The 22266-nt window shown below is 35.8% G+C and overlaps 1 protein-coding gene across 3 annotated transcripts in view; it reads right to left on the bottom strand.

The window, feature by feature from the left end:
* LOC119070891 (probable phospholipid-transporting ATPase VA) overlaps positions 1-22266 on the bottom strand; it is a 54143-nt gene that overhangs the window by 29644 nt on the left and 2233 nt on the right. For all 3 annotated transcript variants that reach the window (XM_037175414.1, XM_037175415.1, XM_037175416.1), the window contains exon 2: positions 16452-17549. In XM_037175414.1, coding sequence (XP_037031309.1) covers positions 16452-17368 — 917 coding nt within the window. In that variant the 5' untranslated portion in view covers positions 17369-17549. The remainder of the gene's footprint in view (positions 1-16451; positions 17550-22266) is intronic.

Raw genomic sequence — 22266 nt, 5'->3', positions numbered from 1 at the left:
ATTAAGTTGGAATAGGCTTTTCCGTTTGAATCGGAAGCATAAATGACCACAACTTTCTTCTCAGTCTTTACAGCTTGAAGCGCTATTCGCATAACTTCATCGTCATGCCAGCATTTAAGTTCATCTGTACATGTGTCCGTTATGGATGAAAAAATATCAGTTGTCTCTGAAAATATTACATCCGTCGCATCGAATTCAATTTTAGACATTTCTGACGCCAAAAATCTGTACAGATCTTCTCTGTTTTCATCCAGTGCCATGAACGTTTGCCACTGTTTTGGTACGGCCACTTTCTCATTTTCAATTATACGTCGAATCGGGGCTGGAGTCCTCGTTTTCTTTGAAGTAACCGTATCTAACATCGATGCTTTAACGTGCCGATTAAATATTACGTCGATTCGTGAGAAATTGATAGTCAACAGATCCAAATTGGTTTTAAAATATTCCGCAAGTTCTCCAAATGTTTTTAGATTTTTCGGTACTGCTCCAACTAGTGTGTCGCCAGAAACAATTACTTGAGCGTCCGTTTTTGAAGTAGTCACCGACACACACCAATCTTCACTCTTAGTCAGTACGTGTATTCCCAATGGATTTCCTGATCTAAGCTGACCGTTAGTTTCGACCAAAGAAAGTGGATATTCCTGCAATTCATGCTCCAACATTTTTTCAAGATTCATTTCTCTACCCGCTTCAAATGCCATAACCAGCCGCTGTAATGTGTTACCGTGAGCTTTTAAAATCTTTTGAAGAGGCTGGGTCGGCTTTACTGATGATGGTTCGTACAATGTTGTCATCGAAGACACTATGTTTTGTTTTACCGGTTCATCAAAACTTATACGAACTCCATTCTCATCACCAATTAAACGTTCTTTTACGAAGACTAAAACTTGCCGTTCCCCATTCTCCACAACATTTAAAAGGAAATCTTGAATTTTTTGAGACACAACATCTTTTGTGACAATGTTTTGTATCATACCCGAGTATTGAATCGGTGCAAGGACGTTGAAATATGTTAACGATCGATATATTGACTCTTCATCACAACAATCCCGCGCTCGTCTTGCCTTTGTAGCTTCGTTGGTAATCATGGTTTTGCTAGCTAAGCCATACATTGCGAATGTTTTCTGTGTAATTTCAGTTCTCCAACCGAAAGAAAGTGCCCACCTTTGCAGAGTGTTGTCTTTCTGTGTGACTCCTACTATGCCTCCAGAGTCTTTGCTAATACCAACCATCCATTCTTGAGCATGATCCGCATCGACTTGGTTAAATGTGCCTTCGGTTATCTTAACTACAAAATCACCAGCCACAAACGCTGCTTTCACGTCATTAGGTAGTTGATTCATTTGGGCAAGGAATATTGTTACCGAACACACATAATTACGATGATTATACCTTTCCATTAGAGGAAGCATCGATTTCACACCATGAAGGTAGATGTCCCATTGGCCGGCCCGGAGTGAACGTGTGAACAGAAGTAGTGTGCTGATGCTATCCACGTATGTCCACCAAAATTTGAAATTACTGTTTTCCATGGATTCGTGTTCTATAAATGCTGCCATTATTGAAGCAAATTTTTCAGATTTAACAATATCCACGATGCTGTCCACATTCTTTCCTGCTTCTGCTATAGTTGAATATACAGTTGGACTTTTTTGCTGAACGAAACTTAAAAGTCGAGGAATCAAGATTCTCCACATAGCTTGGAATGTGAGCTTATGAGCTCTCATTGCCTTTGCATACGCCTTTCCATCAAGTACTTTCAGAATTGAACCATCAGCCAATAGATCACTTTCCTTCCAAATTTCCGATAGCCCAGTATCCGCCATGTGCTGTCCAATTGCTCGAAGATAGTTCATTGCTAGATGCAATCCACCCATTTTTACAATAACGCGTTCCTTGTAAATTGGATTAGCTTCCAATAGTGCACACAGTTTTAAATGAAGTGCTTGATCTACTGTTGCAACGATGTGTCTGCAAATGCAACATAGGTGCCCATTACAGTGGAAAAGGTAATTGATGATAAAACTTACTTGTAGTTCAAACTGTCAGCCAAAGAAACCGCCCGTTGTAAAAACAAGAGTAAAGTGCAGTGTTCATGAGCTGGATTCAGTATAAGTGGAAGATAACCTTGGGTTGTAACTTGGTGATTATTCTGAGAAATTCTTTCATTAAACTCGGTCCATCCAGTGTAATTACTTTCCGATTCATTTTGACGACATATGAGGAATGACATATCCATCGCCTTAGCGTGCTGCACTGATTCTGTTACGTCGACGTGTCTCTTATACCAGTCAGTGCTTATAACCCTTGAGAAGGTTGGTGAAAATGGTGGCAATGTTGGTTCTGGTGGTAATTGACTCAAAATAGCAGGAATACGAAACGGTACTTTCTTCTTAATTCCAATCTCATCCAAGATACTCGCTGACGAAGACGATGATACATTGCGTTGAAATGCGACCACCTGAGTCCCGTGAAAAGAATTTTTTCCGTCAAGTGTGTCCGCTATTATGTCGATATTATCAGCGGTTATTTGAAGAATAGGTTCGTGGCGTAATTGTGGGTTTTCTTGCTTAATAGTTGTAGCCGATTTAAAATGTGGGGGCACTACAGAACCTGTAGTATGGTCTATTGTGCTTAATGTAAGATCAGCCAATGTGTTGTCGATTTGTAAAACTTTCGAATACGTCACGCAATGACCAGCACTGTTAAATAAGTTGATGAGCTTCCGCGATCTTGTCTTTTGATGGAGTGCTAGACCGAGACCAATGTGCTTTGGGGTTAATTTCTTCCCTTTGCTCGCTACGTAAATGATATCCTGGGCGATTGACAAAATTTTTTTTTCGAAGTATTTTCCACTGTTGCCTACGTCGTCTTCACAATTTTCGTCGTGATCAGAATTTTCGTCGTTATCACAGTCCGATTCTAACATTTCATCCAACGAAGACTGTCCTCTAATCAGCAAACTTAATAGCATAAACAAGCTTTCAGGAACAATTTTTTTGGCAGCATCCTCAGATACATCTAGACCCTTGTGTCCACTCATGGCATTCATGTCACCGTGAATCTTTAAGCCAGTGTGAACAATATCGATGATGGGATTATCAGGTGCAGTAGTTTCGCAAAGTCTTTCAGTAGGGTCGAAACCATCTATTACTGCTTCTGATACTAATGAGAATTGGTATTTGGTCGGAATCAACAGCATTTGTCGATCTTCAACATTAACGTTGAGTGGCTGATAAAATTGGTATATACCACCAACTAATCCACCCAGTTTATCCTTGAACGTCGAAATTCTTGACGAAAATGATGGTGGAACAGTTTCATTGAAACTTATTGCCAGTTCGACGTATCGATCATACACATCTCGAAGTTTAAAAACCTAATGAAAGAATAAGTAATAGGAACGAATTGAGTAAAAGTGTGATCAAACAGGTACTACTACAAGACGAACCTTTCCATTTTCAGCTGCAATATGAAGTTCAGCACTTAGTTCCTTAAGAGCCTGTTGGCTTTGTTTCGACTGGGATTTTTCATTGACGCTTTTATTTTTTTCACGATTACGCTTATTGTAGCAGTTGCTGTGATATTTAGCACCAGCCAATATCAAGTCAGTTGAAGTTCCGCCAATTCGAATATTTAAATTTACGTCCCATTCAGCCAAATCTCGCAGTTGTTGTTGCTTGTTTTGCGAAGATACTTGTCTTAAATGCTCTGAATTGCGCCCTTGCGGTTCTTGACATAATATGCATCGATCCCATTCGGTTGCATTTTCAATGGCCTGATCTCTTTTTTCGACATTTTGCAGACTCACATCAATATCGTCGAGTCGCATTATCATTTCGTTGCTCGTAAATGTTGCATAGCAGCTCGGATGGTACGTAATTGCAACAAGATTAAGTTCTTGAATTCGCTGGATGGCGCCTTTGTATTGCGGATTGTATTTTAGGTTTCTTAGTGAAGCGGCGGATTGAAGTGATCGAACAGCTTTTTCTCCTCCATTTGAGAGTTTTTTACCTTTTGGTGGAGGCTTTAGACAAATTAAGCATGTAGAAACACTGGTCTTACTACACTGTTTCAAATTTAAAACTGACTCCATTATTTCAAGATAGATTTTCACTTAAATTCCAATACCATTTGTTTACACATGTGACTCAACCGTATTTCAAATAAGAATGGATTTTCATTTTAAATGTCAATTGGCGTATTTGCGCCAATTCTGACTATACTCAATACGTAACAATGCGTAATACGTAACATATTCGAATTTATGAATTGTCATTGACAGTTACAGAGATTTTAATTTGATGTAAACAGATAAATGGAGGACGAACTTTAATTTTACTGATTTACAACGGTTTCCCAACTATTTGCCAATAAATCAACAATAAAATTAATCGGAAACAGATTCTGATGCGTTCTGTGAAAGTAATTTGCTATAAATTTGTGTTTATCGTGCATATTTGAAATATGTTATTGTGAGGAGCAGACGGTTACGTCAGGGCTTCAGAATATTCCCGATTCTGGATGAAATCAGAGATATTTGGGATGACAAGTGTGAAAATCGAATTCAGCAATGTTCAATTAGTAAAAATCAATAAAAATCTGATCTGATACATTATTTGCTGCCAGCGCATAACATTCTTCGTTTTAAGCCTAAACTACTATGTGAAGCTGATTTAAATCTTAGATAACACTCGAAGGCAGTGAAATTATAGTGGAGCAGTTATTTGATATTAACCTAACGTTATAGAGATAAAATTGTTTTGGCATCGAGTTTCAATGCTTTAATTAATGGGATATGCTTTCTTTCTTGTCGGCGATGAGGTTACTCGGAAATGAGTTATTTTACGGATGAAATTTCGGTGAGGTTTTGGTTTCAATTAGACGTGACGCTACTCACTGAATCAAGGGCTTTTTTTTAACGATTTTTATCTGTTATCAACACAAGCGACAAAAAGAACTTTGGGTGGTATTCTCTTATGTAGGAAAATGTATGACAAATTAAATGAAGTACTAGATTTTTAATCAAGATCGGAAAAATAATTTAACTCTACAGAAGTTCGACAGTTTGGTGCCCATTTTATGCAGATGCCATTGATCGTATTGAGAAGGTGCAGAAGAAATTTACGAGATTGCTATATTACAGATTTAACATCGCGCATCCGAGACCTCCTTATCGTGATCGGTTGCAACATTTAAAGCTTCGCTCTTTGGAAAGTCGGCGTGTGATTAACGATGAAATTATGCTTTACAAAATGGTCCACGGTCACGTTGATTCAAATCTTTGTCTGAAGCTGTCCTTTAATCATGCATCCAGAACCACTCGCCAGAATCAAACTTTCTATTTGCCAAAGATGTCCACTAATTATTACCAATTTAATGCACCGATTTATAGTTGCCAGCGTAATCACGATCTATACTTTCGCGGTGTCGATGTTATAAATTCTAAATTTTTTGCTTTTAAAAGATCAGTTAATTCTTGGTTTGTTTGGTAAATTCGCTTTTCGATTTGTGATTAATGGTTTTGATTTTGATGTAAATTTCTTTCGATTATTTATTTTCTATTGTACTGACTGAATTGTTATTGGGCTTCCTATAGCCTGTTATTTGGTCATTAAACGTGATAAAATAAAAGTAGTAGATTCAGTCGCCACATGTAACATATACAAACTTTCCGTTTGTTAACCACATAAGCCATTATCTAAATGTGAATTGTGTACTCTTCATGTTATGCATAGAATATTTAGAAAATATTTCTGAGCACAGTTCAAAGTCTGTAGTACAATTAGCAGCCATGACTCAGTATGGTCGTTTGTTAACGACGCATATTTGAAATGAGTGACATTCAAAACGAATCCTTTATCAACGAAATACATTCCTAGAGCAGTGAAAATGATTCTCATGTTCCAAATCAAAAAGCCATCAATCAATATATAAAATACAATAAACCCATTGGACTCATTTGGAAAATGAAAAAACGAAGAGGAGAAAAAAAAATTGTCTACAACAACAATCATAACAAACAATTCAGAATAATTTATAACCTTTCCGACTGACTTTGATTCCACTGTGGATGGGTTAAATCAATCTGGCTGTATATTCATTCCTGACATTGCACCAGTAACACATATTGTAGCTGGTATATGAGAAATTATTTCTATTTAATATTGATTTTCAATGTAATATAACGTTGTCGCCAATAAAACACAGTCATGTTAGAAAATACAACATAAAGTTGTGTGTAGCAAATGTGTGGCACTAAATTTTCACTAAAAAAATGTGCTTGTGTGTTTCGATTGCGTGCAACAGAAACACAACAGAAAAAATGGCTTTGATTAATAGAAAATTTCATTTCGATTTCAACGGCACATTTTAGCGCGAAAAATAAAATACTCGTAAAATACTTTTTTTTTACAAATTTGATTGTTTGCTAAAGCTCTTAAATGTACACACATTTGTACATTAACCATTGACAGTTTTTTTTGTGTCTCATACAATATATGTACAACAACCGTCTAATGCCATTTTTGCGAAACAATAATCAATATTGTTTCCAATCATATGTTGGCAATTTGTCATCGTTTAACTGAAGCTGTTGTTTATTCGCAACGAAACAAGTTATTTTATTGTCTCTGAGTTCAAATCCATTAATTTATCAAAGAAGTGTTTTATTGAAGTAACAGTGTCTTCATAGCTAGTTTAATTACTCATTAAGATTGGTGAAGATGTTCGTACTGAAATAAATGCAGAGTCGTTTTACATATGTACGTCATGTATGACATGGTTAAAGATTTCAGTCATAAAATTGCATTTTGCATGTGGCGAACTTTACAGGGGGAAAGTGCTCGGAATCTTAAGGCCTTTTCGTATGGCAATGGAATCCAAAGGCCTGAACTGGCCATATTGGACCACCGGGCGTTTTCAATTTTCCTATGAAAGTTTCTATTTTCATGGACCTTTCGAACTTTGTTGGCATAAAAGATCTCTCGGTAGCAAGTCCGGCCCTAAGAATACAAGATACTCTAAGAAAATGCTGACAGATTGCTCCTTGTGAAGATTGTAGAACTCTTTTTCCAGCTCATTAACGAATGACTACAGTTGGGGAAGAAGTACGTCAAGGTGTACGTGTCAGGGGTACCATGAGAAATGTGAAGAGTCGTGAAAATGAAACCAATTACAAAAAGTAAGGCCATTCGAACAAGATCTCCTTAATTTACAGTCAAAAAAGATCCTTCTTCGTATACGATGAAGTTCCCTGCGTCCTATATGTTCCTATGACCATAATTGGTGTGTCCCGTTTCTGCCTCCTCTCTAGAATAGAACGTCATTTACGAATGACACCCAAATACCGTACAACATCGACACTTCGTAAAGAACTACATAAAACTGGCAATAATTCAATTTCAGTTTTATGGTAGATTTACGTTAGAATTGCGGTCAACAAATTGAAAACGTTTCGGTGACGGTAATTTATCCTCGGAAAGAAACAATTAAATCTCACGAGCAACCTCTAAAATCCACCTGGTCTACTGTTATATTATCTAAATTTGTAAGTTTGATTCAATGACTTCTATATTACGGTTGGCACACATAGTAATCACTCATTTACCACCACCGCATCATAATGACTTTGTTAATGGGTAGTTTGAAATCTTTGGTAGGGGGTCTTTAATGATGCCACTGTTAGGTATCCATAAAATCATTAACGACATCCACACTAGTCAATCTATTAAACAATGTAATTTCCGAATAAAATTCCCTTTAGACGCAGGATATAAATATAAAGTCGGATATTGGCGTTGGAATTTTGATAAAGGTGTAAACTAATGAGGATCCATTAAAATTGTGTTGGATGTAATAACCGTTTTATGATTTATATTGGCTTAATCACCGTCTAATACCGAAGTTTATTTGCAAATTTCCGAACGGTTCAACGTGTTGTTTAGTTAATTTTATTATTTGTAATTGGCTCGTCGCAATATTCGATGATTAATTACCGCCAAGGTGGTCATTATTACCGAATAAATAACTGAAATAATGTAAAAACCGTTTGAATAACTGCCGATAATTCATTTGAAAGTTTACTCGGAGAGTAATAAATTCTCAAACCATCATTACCAGCTATAATGTTACATCCTGACCCGAGTCGAGTGTTTACGTTATTGACGATGTACACACTCGTATCGTACACCATACAATTTCTTATCCATTTTTTATCAATTGGACAACCAGTTCTGAAGTAAAACGTATTCACCTTCATGAACAACAAACACACATCATGCACGAGACTTAGTTCGAACATGACGACAAAATAACCAGTTTATTGTCTCGTGCGTTACCATTTATTGACATTTAATTCAATAATCAAACGAAAGCTTATTTTCCTCAAGATTATTAATTATATTGACGGTAATATCGGTTATATGGCAACAGAAAAATCACGCTAACGGTTAGCCGCCCCCCACAGCCCCACATACACATATTGTCGTTCAAATAAAAATCATTGTGTGACATTAAAAGGACATTATGCGAGTCATGTGTGGAAGGAATCAATTCCATTCGAATTGAATTTACGGATTCAATTCTGTGATGGATAATTAACGTCACCAACGCAATATGCTGTTAGACCTTTTTTTTAATATTAATATTCGATGGATTATTAGGAGAAGTAAATCCAATTAGATAAAAGTTTATGGCTGTGACTGTGTGTAATGTCAATTGAGTGTGATATTGAATTCAACAAATGCCACCAGGTGACATATGTTTATATTGGATGCCACGATATTGCCACTTTGACAATCAGCTTGTACTGACAACAAACGAAGAAACATTTATAAACGTTCGTAACATGTATAAGACTTCAGTTTCTTTAACAAAAATGAAACAAACTGGAAAACCTTGACTAATATACATAACCGCCCATGGTCAACTATTTTAAATATTTTATCACCGTTTTTTCGTTCGACTCTTGCAACATTATTGTCATCTATACAGAAAAGATTTTGTTTCAACAATTTTCTGTATGTAAACGAAACACTTACGGTTTCATTAATCATTTCGATGAACACACACCAATCGGTCGCATTTTTCGCCTGGACATAATTTAGTGTTGGCGTAAATGAATTTCTGTAACAGTTCGATTTAACATTTTTGTTTGTATTTTTAATGACATTGAAATGCGGAAACTAAATTGATAGATTGACGCAGTCCAGTTGCGTCTTTACAGCAATATTGAATACAATCACGACAAACAATCGATAAATAATGCGGAAATTTTGAAATCAAGGAAATTCGGTACGGTATATGAGATTGACTTTTCCAATCGACTTATAGGCTTGTGTTTAAAAGCTAACCTCTTTCATGTTGTAACCGCACTTCTTTAGAGAACTCTATCATTAGTGTACGTTAAATGGTCGATGCACGTAGAAATGTGTAAATCTAAGTTGTTACGAGCTTTTTTTCTCTCAAATGATACCTTGTTGTTGCAGTGCATGCATGACGTGTATTTCACGTTTATGTTTGAACAAAAATAATTAATGTTATCTCATATAGCGAACGTCAGAAAGCGGTTACACGTGAGACAGTCGTTATAGCTGCTAATTAATAAAATTCGCTTAAATGCGTACTGTGGCAAGGACTCGGCTTACCATTGTAAACAACAAAGTTAAGGTTATGGGATTACATAATTAAAGACTACAGAGTTTGAGAGACAAATACAATGATTTGAGAGGTCCCTCACGTTCACTTTTGTCTTTAGAAGAGTCAATGAGCAGATGTCACAAAACGAAAGTGAATTTGAACGCGTCGACGACGATGACAAACTTGAAGTAGTGAGCTCAAGTCGTTTAAGTGTGTTCCTTTCTATAGCAAAATGTTTGTTAAAAAACTAATGAAGTAAAAGATTCTGCATGATTTGGCAACAATAAACTTTGAGTTAAACAACAGAAGTAATAGATGCAACATAATTAGCTGGTTTATTCTGTTGCTGGTCATCTATACAACAAAGGGTCGAACTGACTTTGGGCATTGCGTGAATGTTCATGAGGACAGTTCAGACGTGGCGACACATCTATTACTCTATTACGCATGTATGGGGAAATTTATTTATCTTCGAAAGGAAGAAGGGGATTTATCCCACTCGAAGATAAACAAATTATCCAATTGCTCAACAAAGCTACAAATAAATAAAGTTTGGGGGAGGCAATTAAGTATCGTCATATTTATGTCCCTCGACAGCATTGTGTTCAGTAAAAATAACTATTAACAAGAAGTTCCACGCTTTTATCGAAGGAAACGCCATTCATCAAAAACTATTTTTCAATGGTCATTGTGGTGACGGTGAAAGGAGAATGAACTGTTTTTTTTTCTTGTACCCCATTGACGCATCAATACAACTCGTTTCATTCACGAAAATCGACAAGGACATTTTATCATTTTCATTAATTTTTGGAGGTTTTCCTTTATTGTACTATGTATGTCTACCGGCGGTAATGGACGGATAATTATACGTATTGTGTATAACGATAAACCACAAATTTTATTTTGTTTAATATATGAATGAGTTAGAAGCTTTCATCGGGTGGGGAAAAAATATTATCTGATCATAATCACTGTGATAGATTTTGTTTGACAGCCTATACGACCTTTTATTGGTGAGTTTGCAACGACACATATACGAAGTAAATAGAAAACTCAATCTAGATTTCAATCTCATCGTCAATGAATGTGCTGTGTAATTGTGCCGAAATGGAATTAATAAAAACCTTGATGCATGGGGACATTTCAGTCCAATTCATAAATTAAAACCGAAAGCGATGATAAATGACCAGTCTGAAAGTAAATCTTGACCCACGTGGAACTAGCGATGCCAAAAATATTTCGTTTACTTATCGGATTACCGTTTTTTTTTTGTTTCTCTTCGTTTCTCAACTCTCATAATACACAAAAATTGATTATTTCTGAACCGTTGGAAAAAAAAGTTAGATAAAAAGAAGCAAGAAGTTTCACGTCCAAAGTGATATTTCATTTTCGAAAGCTTAAATGCACATAGCCCATGACTTGATAAAAGAAAATCCCTTTTCTCGTTTCTGTTAATATCTCAGACGTTTCTATAATTTCTGTGTTCACATTCTGGTTTCTTCAACTCTTGTACTTAAGCTGTGATATTTCCGAGGGGCAAACCACTCGCAAGAGTTGCATGCGAAAAAAAAGATTTACAAACGAAAATTAAAATTCTCGTATTTCATGTGATTAATGACCTCGGCTACGCCTTGGATCAACAAAGTTCACAAAAATACTTTACTTTTTATTTTTTACTTCTAGTCAAGACATTATTAGAAATAACACTATCTAGCTAAGCCTAGCCCTAAAAAATGTTTAAAGTGTTTAAAGTGGTAACGGAAAGTCCTACTTTTCGTCACTTGTTGCGAAATATCTATTTCCTTTACTAGGGAGGGAAAATGGACTTTCCGTCCTTAGGGAAGAATATTTTTCTCCTTCGTAAAGGAAAACGTTATACTACACTAGGGAAATAATTTGATATTTCGTATCACGATACTACGAAATCTCAACGTTATACTACACTAGGGAAATAATTTGATATTTCGTATCACGATACTACGAAATATCAAATTCCTTCCATTGTATAGTAATGTAGTTCAATAAAGAGCTGCCGATGAGTTACAGAAGAGTTACCCAGAAAAAGAGTTGCAAATGAGTTGCACCAAAAAAAAGAGTTGCAAATCGAGTGGTTTGCCCCTCAGATATTTCAGTGTGCAAGGAGATTTCGATAAGAAGATTGGACCATGATGAAAAGGTAAGTACAGCACAGATAGAATGATACATTAAATGTAGACGTTCTCTCTCTTAATACAAATCCGCTTAAGAAGGCAAATAATAACATAAAAAATGATCGAGACCAGATTTAATGTGTTACCAATCCATAAATGACGCCCGCATACAAAAAATATTGCATTCTAAATTGGCTTGTATGGCGGCGGTGATGTCTGATACTAGGTTATTATAATTATTATTTTTTTATCTGAAATTAGCATACTACTACGTAACATATCGAAAAAAAAGAAGTTTTCATTAACATAACAAACCATTCAAGATTGGTCAATGAAAAAGCATTTTTTTCTCAGCAAAGAAATCTATACAGAAACTATATCAAGGCTTTGCAACCATAACTGAAACCAAAATAAACCTAAGAATAAAACGGCTCAGCTAAGGCGATAGTCATGCCATCGACATTATAAAAACAATAACAACATAAAACTTAATTTGAATTAAAAGGTTTCACAGAGCGTGTTTGCATTATAATATATCAACTTCTTTCGTGATGATTATTGCTACTATATTTACGAAAATTGCGTTTAAAGTACATATACATGTTACAAAGCAACATAATACAAACGTGTGACTGTCTCTAAAGTTTATTTAAAAAAAAAAGATTGTTTTTGTTGCTGTTGTTGCTTTGTCGAATGAACGTTTGCCATGCTAAGAGAAATGAGCTAACACTCAGCACACGAATACATAATTCATTAAAATGTTATTTGAAATTTAGGCACAAAATGCGCATATTAAGGAATAGAGAAGGTAAATGAGTTAATTTAGCCGCAGAATAACATTTAAAATGCATTCGTTTATTGAATTTAAATGAGTTAAATGATTACAAAAAAGCTAATTTTCCGTAACCGATAACCGAAACAATCAAACGTTCACTTTCCTATTTCTGTATGCCATTAGTGTCCAAGTTAAATGACCCATAATGACTATACAGTTTTATAATACTGTTGTAGCGTCTTTGCAGAGATAACGCCAGTCATATATATTGAAGAGCAAAATTGTCAGAACAGTTCACTTCATTACTTTTATCATCATTTGGCAGCTCTAATTTCTATCAAATTTAGATAAGCGTCACAGCACAAGCAACAATGGAAATATTGTAAATGCGTAAATACTAAGTATAAGTTTTATGGATGAATGAGGTTCCTTGTTTACAAGCACGCTGATGGTTTTCGAAAATTGCTCGTGCAAAACATAAACAATTTTCTTCGAAGGTTGCACATTTTGTTCGAATGAGAGATGTGCCGGAAATGTTTACAGTCATTTGGCGGCATCCCAAAACCAATTTTCTAGCATTTAATGCTGATTTTCTAGCGATTTTCTTTAATTATAACTGAAACATTCAACCAATCAGGAACCAATTTGACTTCCAAAATTATTGTAACAATCACACCATTGAATCTGGTCGATATATTTCGTGTTCCTCGTATTTTCTCTACAATAACTTTTCAACCTTTTCTGTAATTGCATGTTGTTTTGACAAACCATAAAAGGCTGGTTTTCGGATTACACATCTACCTACAAGCAATTATATTTCCGGTACGAGTTTCTCGATTCATTTACCATTGAAGTTATTGTGGAATATTCGTAATAGGGCAAGGAGTGCAAATTCAAATCGTTCTGGACCTATTGGCCTGCTTTGCAGATGTCCGACATTTGTTATCGACATCAGTGACAACAATAAGTGATGTGCTCCGGCTGAAGTTCTCTTATATAACATGTTGTATGTTAAAAAGTTAAAATTAATGAAGTACTAGATTTTGTATCAAAGTCTGAATGATGTTTTACAGGAAAAGTGTCATTGCGTCTGAAATATCTGCCAATTGGTAACAAGGACAATGTTATTCAATTCCAAACGTTTTATTGTAAAACTGTAATAATAATTGATGGCATGTCTATGATAAGTGTTCTGTTCTATACATCAAAAACGTTCACTTAAAATCAATTGAAATTACCAAACCACAAATACAGTATTTTGCCGAGAATATGTCCGGAAACTTGTCTCATAAACATTCAATTAAAATTTGCAACTGCAATATGCTCACTCAAAATCAATATTATTCAAATTTATGATGATGACACACAGTTTTCGAACAAATAAATTCACCAAATTCCAGACTCAATTTCAAAATATTCAAAACTGATAATGTGTTAATGTACTTAACATCCGTTCGGATTATAAAAAAAACCTTAAACTGAGAATCAGCAGAAAAATTGATTTACTCAGTGATAAAATGTTATTTACAGCAGCTAGTATAACACACCATAAGAGAAGCCTCCATTGATAAAAGAGCGTATGCTGTTAAATATTTTCAGTAATTTTTATCTTGCTATGGGTATACAATGAACGAACATGAACAATTTAAACAGTCATCGAGTGTTCAAACTCGCCCGAGTGGAAGGCAGTTGTTAAGTGAAATGAATAAGATCCCTGAAATTTGAGCGATGAAGTCAATTGATGAAGTATTTCTTCAATTAAAATTGATCAATGGAACCAGATACTCATGACATCCACCACTCTGACGTTCAAAAGTTCAAATAAATCCAAATAAAGCTGAACATGCTTGTATACGCGAAATTCTCATTGATAAGGTCATAATCAACGATACTCTCAATTTTATCATTTCTAATTGCACACTCGCCTGAAATAATCAATTGAGATTTTCGTGTACAATGTAAACAATTTGAATGAAACGCAATCGAATCAAGTACGCTATCAAACACAACGCAAATAATAAAATATTTAGTTGCATGAACAACGACTATTTTGCATGTTATGCGGCACTGTTTTACGGATAATCAATGTTGATAGTCGAGTCAAGATGGCACTTAATTGTTAATAAATTCCTTAAGTGGGATCAATAATATGTTTAGTTTATATCCTCATTACGTCGGGGTTTTATATTTATTATACGATTGTGTGATGTTAATCCATTCGAAGTGAAAATTTGCATACACACATTTCAAGCGGTGAAAATGATGAAAGTCATTTTGCTGAGCTATTTGAATTTCGTATAGGAAACTTTAAGTATAGAATTTCAGTTGGTTGTATTTTATCGCTAAGCATTTTTCGAAAATATAACAAAATATAGAGGTGAGCGGGTCGAGGTGTTCCGAAGTCCGACCCGAACACAACCCGAATTAAACTTTTGAAACCCGAGAACCCTAAGCCCGTAAGATTTGAAAGCCGACCCGAAATAAATTTTTAATACATGAGGCATCGAAATTCCAAATCTTAAATATAAATCCCTTACTTCAATATATTCCCTAAAAATTCCTAAATAATCGGAAATAATCCCGTTAAAAACCCGACCCAAACCCGACAAAAATAAATCGGGTCGGTCTTACGCCGGGTCTGGCCTTTTTTCCGAGTTCGGATAACCCGCCCTTCTCTAACAAAATGCAAACGAAAACGTTTTTTGTTAATAGTTTCATTCACGTGTCTGGAGCTGAAAAATACGGTATTGGATTCTTCAACAATCGTGTTGTTTCTAAATCTAATCCTATCAAATTGTCGATTGTATTATTTCATGGATTACAATACTTTTGATTACCATATCCCAATCCCATTTAAACGAATTAAGTTTAAATCCTAAGATTAATTGATTGTGAGTAAACGATAAGGGTATAATATACAGTCCCACAAGCACGATAACTAGCTCATCAACGACAATTTAATGAAAATTTTAATGTCACAATTTTATGCAATTGATTGTTTGATTGACTTAAAAGTCAAATACGACGGAATAAGAGCGGATTAGATGTGTTGTCAAGGTTTTTGACATTAATTGAGTTAAAAAACATTTGGTTTCGTTTTAGGAATTTGTTGAAAATATTTACGTTGTTCGTTCAGGTCTTATATCTCTGGAAGTATATGATCAAAACGGATGCAGCAAATAAAGCGATGTGGCAAATAAATGATACTCTGACAAGATCAATCAGAAAGATCAGAGGTGAAATATCAAAATCAGGTTGCTGGATCCGGATCCATAGCCATTTCCATCAAGAAGAGCGCAACACAGCGTGTTGTCGCTTGTTTTCTTAAGACTTACAACCCGGAAGCTCAAAATTGATGACTGATACGACAAATGACAGGTATTGACGAGACCCACTAGAAAAGATCGATGAAAAATTGTTCAAAAATCGGATTTGCTAGTCAGTAGCTACTCCCCAAGGTGTACTTCTATTAAACTGATCAAAATACAACAAACTTAATGCCGAGTAACAAAGGTACCCACGAAAACCTCACAAATTGTACGACATTCTCTCATTGTTGTAAAATCTGAAAAGATGTTGCGCGTCTTCTTATCTCTTATTTGTTTACTTTAACGGATTAAATTCAAGTCAATTTCCATTTTATCTCAACAATAAATGTAGGCAACACTTCACATTTTCATGTTATGATGGGTCTATCTATGGGTAATGTCCCGTTCCATATAAGCAGCGCAATCTAATCAATCAATCCACTTGGTTTATTTCAAATCCGAAAATAAATGTGCAGTCACAATTCGTATCTGCACGAATCAGATTGTCAGTAATTAATTTTGCTTTTGTGGCATGAATGGCAATAATTAAAAGTAAAATAAGATTCAAATTTCACTTACCCATCGTAAACGCGACACGTTGAATTGTTAATACGTTGATCGGAAGCTCTTCGCCGTCGATCCTCGAATAAGTCTTTAACCGCCGTCACACCTAACACAAACAACACCGGTATCATGGCAATTTCCTTGCCGAAAGCATCAATAAACCAATTTAACAAAACGATAAAAATGAAATACAAATTTGCCACTCTGTGAAACTGTTCCAATAAATTCTTCGGTAGAAACGATAGCAGAGTGTATTTAGTGGTTCGTATTTTATTACCGACCCGACGTCCATTCGGATGATCACGTTTCGGTGTTTTCGGAGGCACAGTGTGATTTGGCACAACAATTCGATAGCCACGATCATCAAATTTATCTGTACGATAAAACATGAACCGTTTCCATATCGGTGGCGCTTCAGCCCGTCGCAATGTGTAAATGGATTCGGATCGCGATGCTTGACGAGAGTGACCGCGCCCTTGTGACGACGCAGACGGTGCCAGTTCTCTGTTAGCTTGAGCGTCTTTGTATCCGGGTGGTAAAATGAAATCGGTTTTCGATCCAACGCGACTATGTCCGGAATGTGGTGCCGGTACAGAATTTTCCGATATTTGTCCTTGTGATAAAGCTCGTTGATGACCTTTCATGGCCGATTTCAATGGACCTCTGGACGGTCCAACCGATGACGACAACGTTCCGCCGCCACCATGGCTGACGGATCGTGCATGGCCACGCGGCGACGCTTTGTCGATGGGTCGGACACCACTACCGCTCGCGAATGCACTCAGTCCAGGGAACACATAGGTCCGTTCTGGTTCGATGTTTTGCTGAACTGTCACGGTCACGGTAGTAGACGATGTCGATGGTCCTGGTCCTCCAGTCGATGATGGTGGAGGATTCGACAGCTTTTTGCGCAATTCCTCCGAATTGTTCATTGTGCGTCAACATTTAGAACGAAATCGAAAATTTAATTCGAATTTATTACATTAATTGATTGAATGTTTGTTTGTTGTTTGTTATTATTAGCACAGTCCCATTATTGGCGAAAATTGAAATGTGATATTGATAAGGCAACGCATTGTATTAATTTACGATGTTGAATGTGTTGTACGTAATCTGAAATTCAGAAAGTAAAATTTGTTAGTTATACGGTTTGTAGACGGAATACTAAGGAAAAAAATTATTGCCGAAAGTGCGGTTTTTATGGGGTCATAAGCAAGAAAGTACAAAAGAATTAATCCAAAGAAACAAAAAATCCAGAAATTATCCAGATCTGACCGATAACTGATAGCAGCCAATTTCTTTTTGCGTTTCAAGTTTTTTTATAAATTTGATTAGAGGTTCAAGTTCAAGTAGCGGCGGGAAGTCAATTTTTAAGTGAAACAAAATTTGAATATTCATCGAGCTTGTCAGCTCGAATAGCGTAAACAATTTAAACGTAAAAATTGAATTGGAAAGAGCAGCAATCACATATATTATCCGCTTGAAATAGCAAGTAATCACCTTTAAGATTTAATCAAAATACGAGCACTCAAGCTCAACCGTTGCTCCAAATATTAATCGTCAATTTGAAAACAATGTACTATCGGCTTACTGAAGATTAGCACTGAATTTCAATAATAAACAGAACTGCGATTACGATAAATTGAAAGTAGAGTGTCCATACATTTTCGAAAATATCAATTTTTATTTGCTGTTTCTGATGGATATCCGGTAGGTGTGACGAAGCAGTAAAAATATGTTTTATGACAGTAGGCACTTTGGAGCGGATCTGTACGGAAAAGCGTAAAATACCGATTTACCAGGGACTATTTTAGGGAATTTAATTCTCGAAATTACCTAAAATTCTTGAATTCTGGTTTATGTTACGTCTCGTGAAACCCAATAAAATGCTTAAATGTATGAAAACAACTAAATCAAATAGTCCGTAAAGCAAAGGAGGGACGTCGATGTATAAAATGATAGACACATTTTTGATAATTTAATTTCCCTAAAATGGGCCCTGCGATAGGACGAGCACGATTTACGTGTGAGACTCAAGCGACTACATCTCTCACAATGTACGTACGTACATTTAAGTCGTAAAATTTAAGTTGAGGGACGACTAGATCAAATGGTTGACTCATTTGTACTACGCATGATTAAGAAGTAAAATTTTATGACTTAAGTGTACATTGTGCGTACGAGAGGTAGTATTTGAGTCTCATACATCGTTCGTGAGTGGAGGTGATTAAGAGCAACATAGTACGGAGAAAATCGTTTTGCTCACTGCGAATCACTTGTAAAGTTTAGATAAATATTTACAAGTTTTCAGATATTATTTTAAGACCAATAAGCAGTGGAGAGTCTCCATTGGAGACTGGAAAGTATTTGTTGGTCCTTTAGAAACGGCAAACTTTTTACAATTAGTTCTACTACTTCATTTGTTTTGATGCAAAAACGTTTTCACAACGCAGACTCGAAAGCAGTCATTCTCTCACATCAGCTTCGGATACCTTTGTTGTGAAAAACGTTGTGTTAAACTGAGGAAAAAGTGGGAAATTTCATTCTCTCTAATGACTTTTGGCTTTTCGCTACGATCTGGCCAAACACAACACCCACGAATTTAACTTTCAAACTTTTTTTTGCATAGGGTGACTACATTCGTTTTAACATAAATTTTACTATTAACTGACTACATTGGTCGGAAATTATTCTTCACATTGTCAATAACGGATGATTCATTCAAATGCCATGGCTAAAACGGTCATTGTAATGCACTCCGATAATTATTTACAGAAATTATTTTTACTTGTGAAATTGTTAATGGCTTTTCACGTCTTGTACATTCCCTACCAGTTTTACTGATAACGCATAATTCTGTTTGAACAGTCCAAACAATGATTTTTATTGTGCTTCGTGAGTGAGTCTTCCTTATCACTGGTTTTATTGTCTCGACAATTTACTGCACGAACATTTTAACTGCAGCAGTTTTTGTTCTCTTCGAATTTGTGGTTGCAATTGATTCATAGTTTGAGTTAAGTTCATTGTTATCGGCTAAAAATAGGATGATGTAATCAGTTTCTAAAGACGAACGTTTACCGAATTTGATTGACTTAAAATTTAATCAATAACGCTGTGAATGGTGTTTGCACAACGGGTGTTTTACACAGCAAGGATTCTCAAGTTACCACCTACGAAGAAAAGGCTGATAGTCTAGCATAAAAGACTTATAATTCATTCAAACAATGGCGACAAATTGTACAAGAGACTTTTACTCATCAAGAAAAACTTAAAACGTTTTTGGTAGAATGAAGCAGAATTGATTAGTAAGTGCCGGTATTGATGGCTCCATAATTAATTCCAATGAAGATTAGACTGAAGGAAAATTCGATTTATTTTGCAACTAACTGTGGCACCTTCGTTGATAGTAACTCTCCTCAATAACAATTTGGAACATTGTCAAAAGAAATATATTGAAAACGGAAAAGCACGGAAAGACACAAAATAAACTATAAACTGACAGTCATTACTCTTTTTACAACTATTTTTACACCGCACAACCTGCATACTGGAATACAAAATGTAGCAACCAGACAACATTACGGCAAATTTTAGTTTCCTATATATAGGAAACGATGAAGTTCTCATTGAATAAAAACGCCAACCGATTCCATAAAATGAACAATTATTTATTTGATTCACAGTGATGTGAAATACAAGTGTTGTCCTTTCTACGTTTCGCCCACGACTAATTACATTTAACCTCGTTGTTTGAGAGAACGAAGAGCATCATCGTTCGACATCTAATTGACATATAATGCTCGCCCTACCGATTATACGGTAATTGGTTCCCACACAACCCCCCTTAACAAAATATTTGCCCTCAAATGTTCAGCTTTTTGGACTTTCGGCAATCCACTGCGATTGAACTCGGACCATCATTGATTCGACCATCTTTGACTCGACCATCTTTGACTCGACCATCTTTGACTCGACCATCTTTGACTCGACCATCTTTGATTCGACCATCATTGATTCGACCATCATTGATTCGACCGTCATTGATTCGACCATCATTGATTCGACCACCCTTGACTTCGATCCAAATTCGCTCGGTTTTATTTCAATTCGTAGTAGTTTAGCATTCCATTTCGCTGACACGCCTAATATTTGTCTAACAGTGCATGTACGTTCGATCCGTTTATTGCTCTTCTCACCCAATGTATGAAACACACTCGAACGATCGTCTGCTGTGCTGATGTGTGTGCTGCGTCTATTGTCTCTGAACAAAGCACGCGCTCGTGACAAAAGCCTTCTCGAACGTTCTCCTTCGTATCTTTTTTCGTCTTTTCACTTTGCGTTGTATGAATTTTCAGGTACTATAACACTGTTCAATTCGTCCTTCTTTACTTTTTATTTAGCATGGAGGCAACGTTTCCACCTAAATTCTTTACGTCTTTTGTTCAGCGTGAAAACACCGTTTCACCTGAACTCTTTGCACAAATTTTTGAGTCTGGCTTTACTTTCCGCAACGTTATTATGTTTTTCCGCTTTTCAACACTTATATTCCATACTGATCACTGGCCGGTTGAGCCCCCATATAGGAAACGATGAAGTTCTCATTGAATAAAAACGCCAACCGATTCCATAAAATGAACAATTATTTATTTGATTCACAGTGATGTGAAATACAAGTGTTGTCCTTTCTACGTTTCGCCCACGACTAATTACATTTAACCTCGTTGTTTGAGAGAACGAAGAGCATCATCGTTCGACATCTAATTGACATATAATGCTCGCCCTACCGATTATACGGTAATTGGTTCCCACATATATACTATATACATCTGACTGATGTGGTAGCTCCTTGAGCAATAGGTGGAGTTATTGAGTGCATTAAAAATCGACATGAATTTCATGAATTTCATTGCCACGTCCAAATTTCTGAAGAGTACTACAATGAATAATGAATACCAGAGCAGCTATTTTTTGTATGGATAAATTTCCAAAGAATGTCGAGGAGAACGATAAATCGAAACGCTGGAATTCGCAGAAACATTTTTCAGATATGAGGTGGAGAGTCTTTGTTCATTAACTCAATACATTTTAGAAGGGGCTAGTGCTAGGTAACAACAACAACAGAAGAAAGCCATGAGCTTAAGGTAGATTGTTACCTGATTAATTTACATCTTAACTTTTGAAGTAAAAGATTTTATACCAACCAACCACCAAAAAGTTAAGGATTTAACGTGTTACAAACTGCAAGCATAAAACCAGTTTTATCGGGTCTATTACTTCCGTCGATCAAAGTACTTATTTTTAATGTGTTGATTTCAAATCTTGTACTTCAATTTTTTTAACATGAATTTTACTATGTAAAGGACCACATTACCCAGAGCTTGTCATTATTTTTGTAGTCGTTATCGACAACAGATGAATAGCCGTATTTGACAGATTAATTGTCAAATAGGTCACCGAGAGGAAATTTGTGGAAGTGTGAGGTAGATCAAAAAATCCAATTTTCGATACCAATTTGAATCGATTCCTATGTATATTTCTACCAAAACAATGTACTTCATGGGCTTATCTTATACTGTAGTCGTACTGCTAACGAATTTTTCTTCTAGCCTTGCCATTAAAATCATTTTTCCGCAAATATCTGGTTGTTTGCGTATTATTGTTGAAGATAAGCTGGTAACGGCTATTTACTGAATGCGTAGTTAAACAAAACGAAATCCAGTCCGCAAAATATCTAATTTCGTCGATGGACTAAAATCGGTTTTCACAATTTTTATTTACATTACAAATTTGAACGTTTCGCGGAACGTCTTTTAATATCCGAAACAATCGC

The sequence above is a fragment of the Bradysia coprophila genome (assembly GCF_014529535.1).
Source record: "Bradysia coprophila strain Holo2 chromosome IV unlocalized genomic scaffold, BU_Bcop_v1 contig_106, whole genome shotgun sequence".
Classification (NCBI taxonomy): Eukaryota; Metazoa; Arthropoda; class Insecta; order Diptera; family Sciaridae; genus Bradysia; species Bradysia coprophila.
The sequence above is the reverse complement of the archived record's forward strand: the minus strand, read 5'-3'. Positions and strand labels throughout refer to the sequence as shown.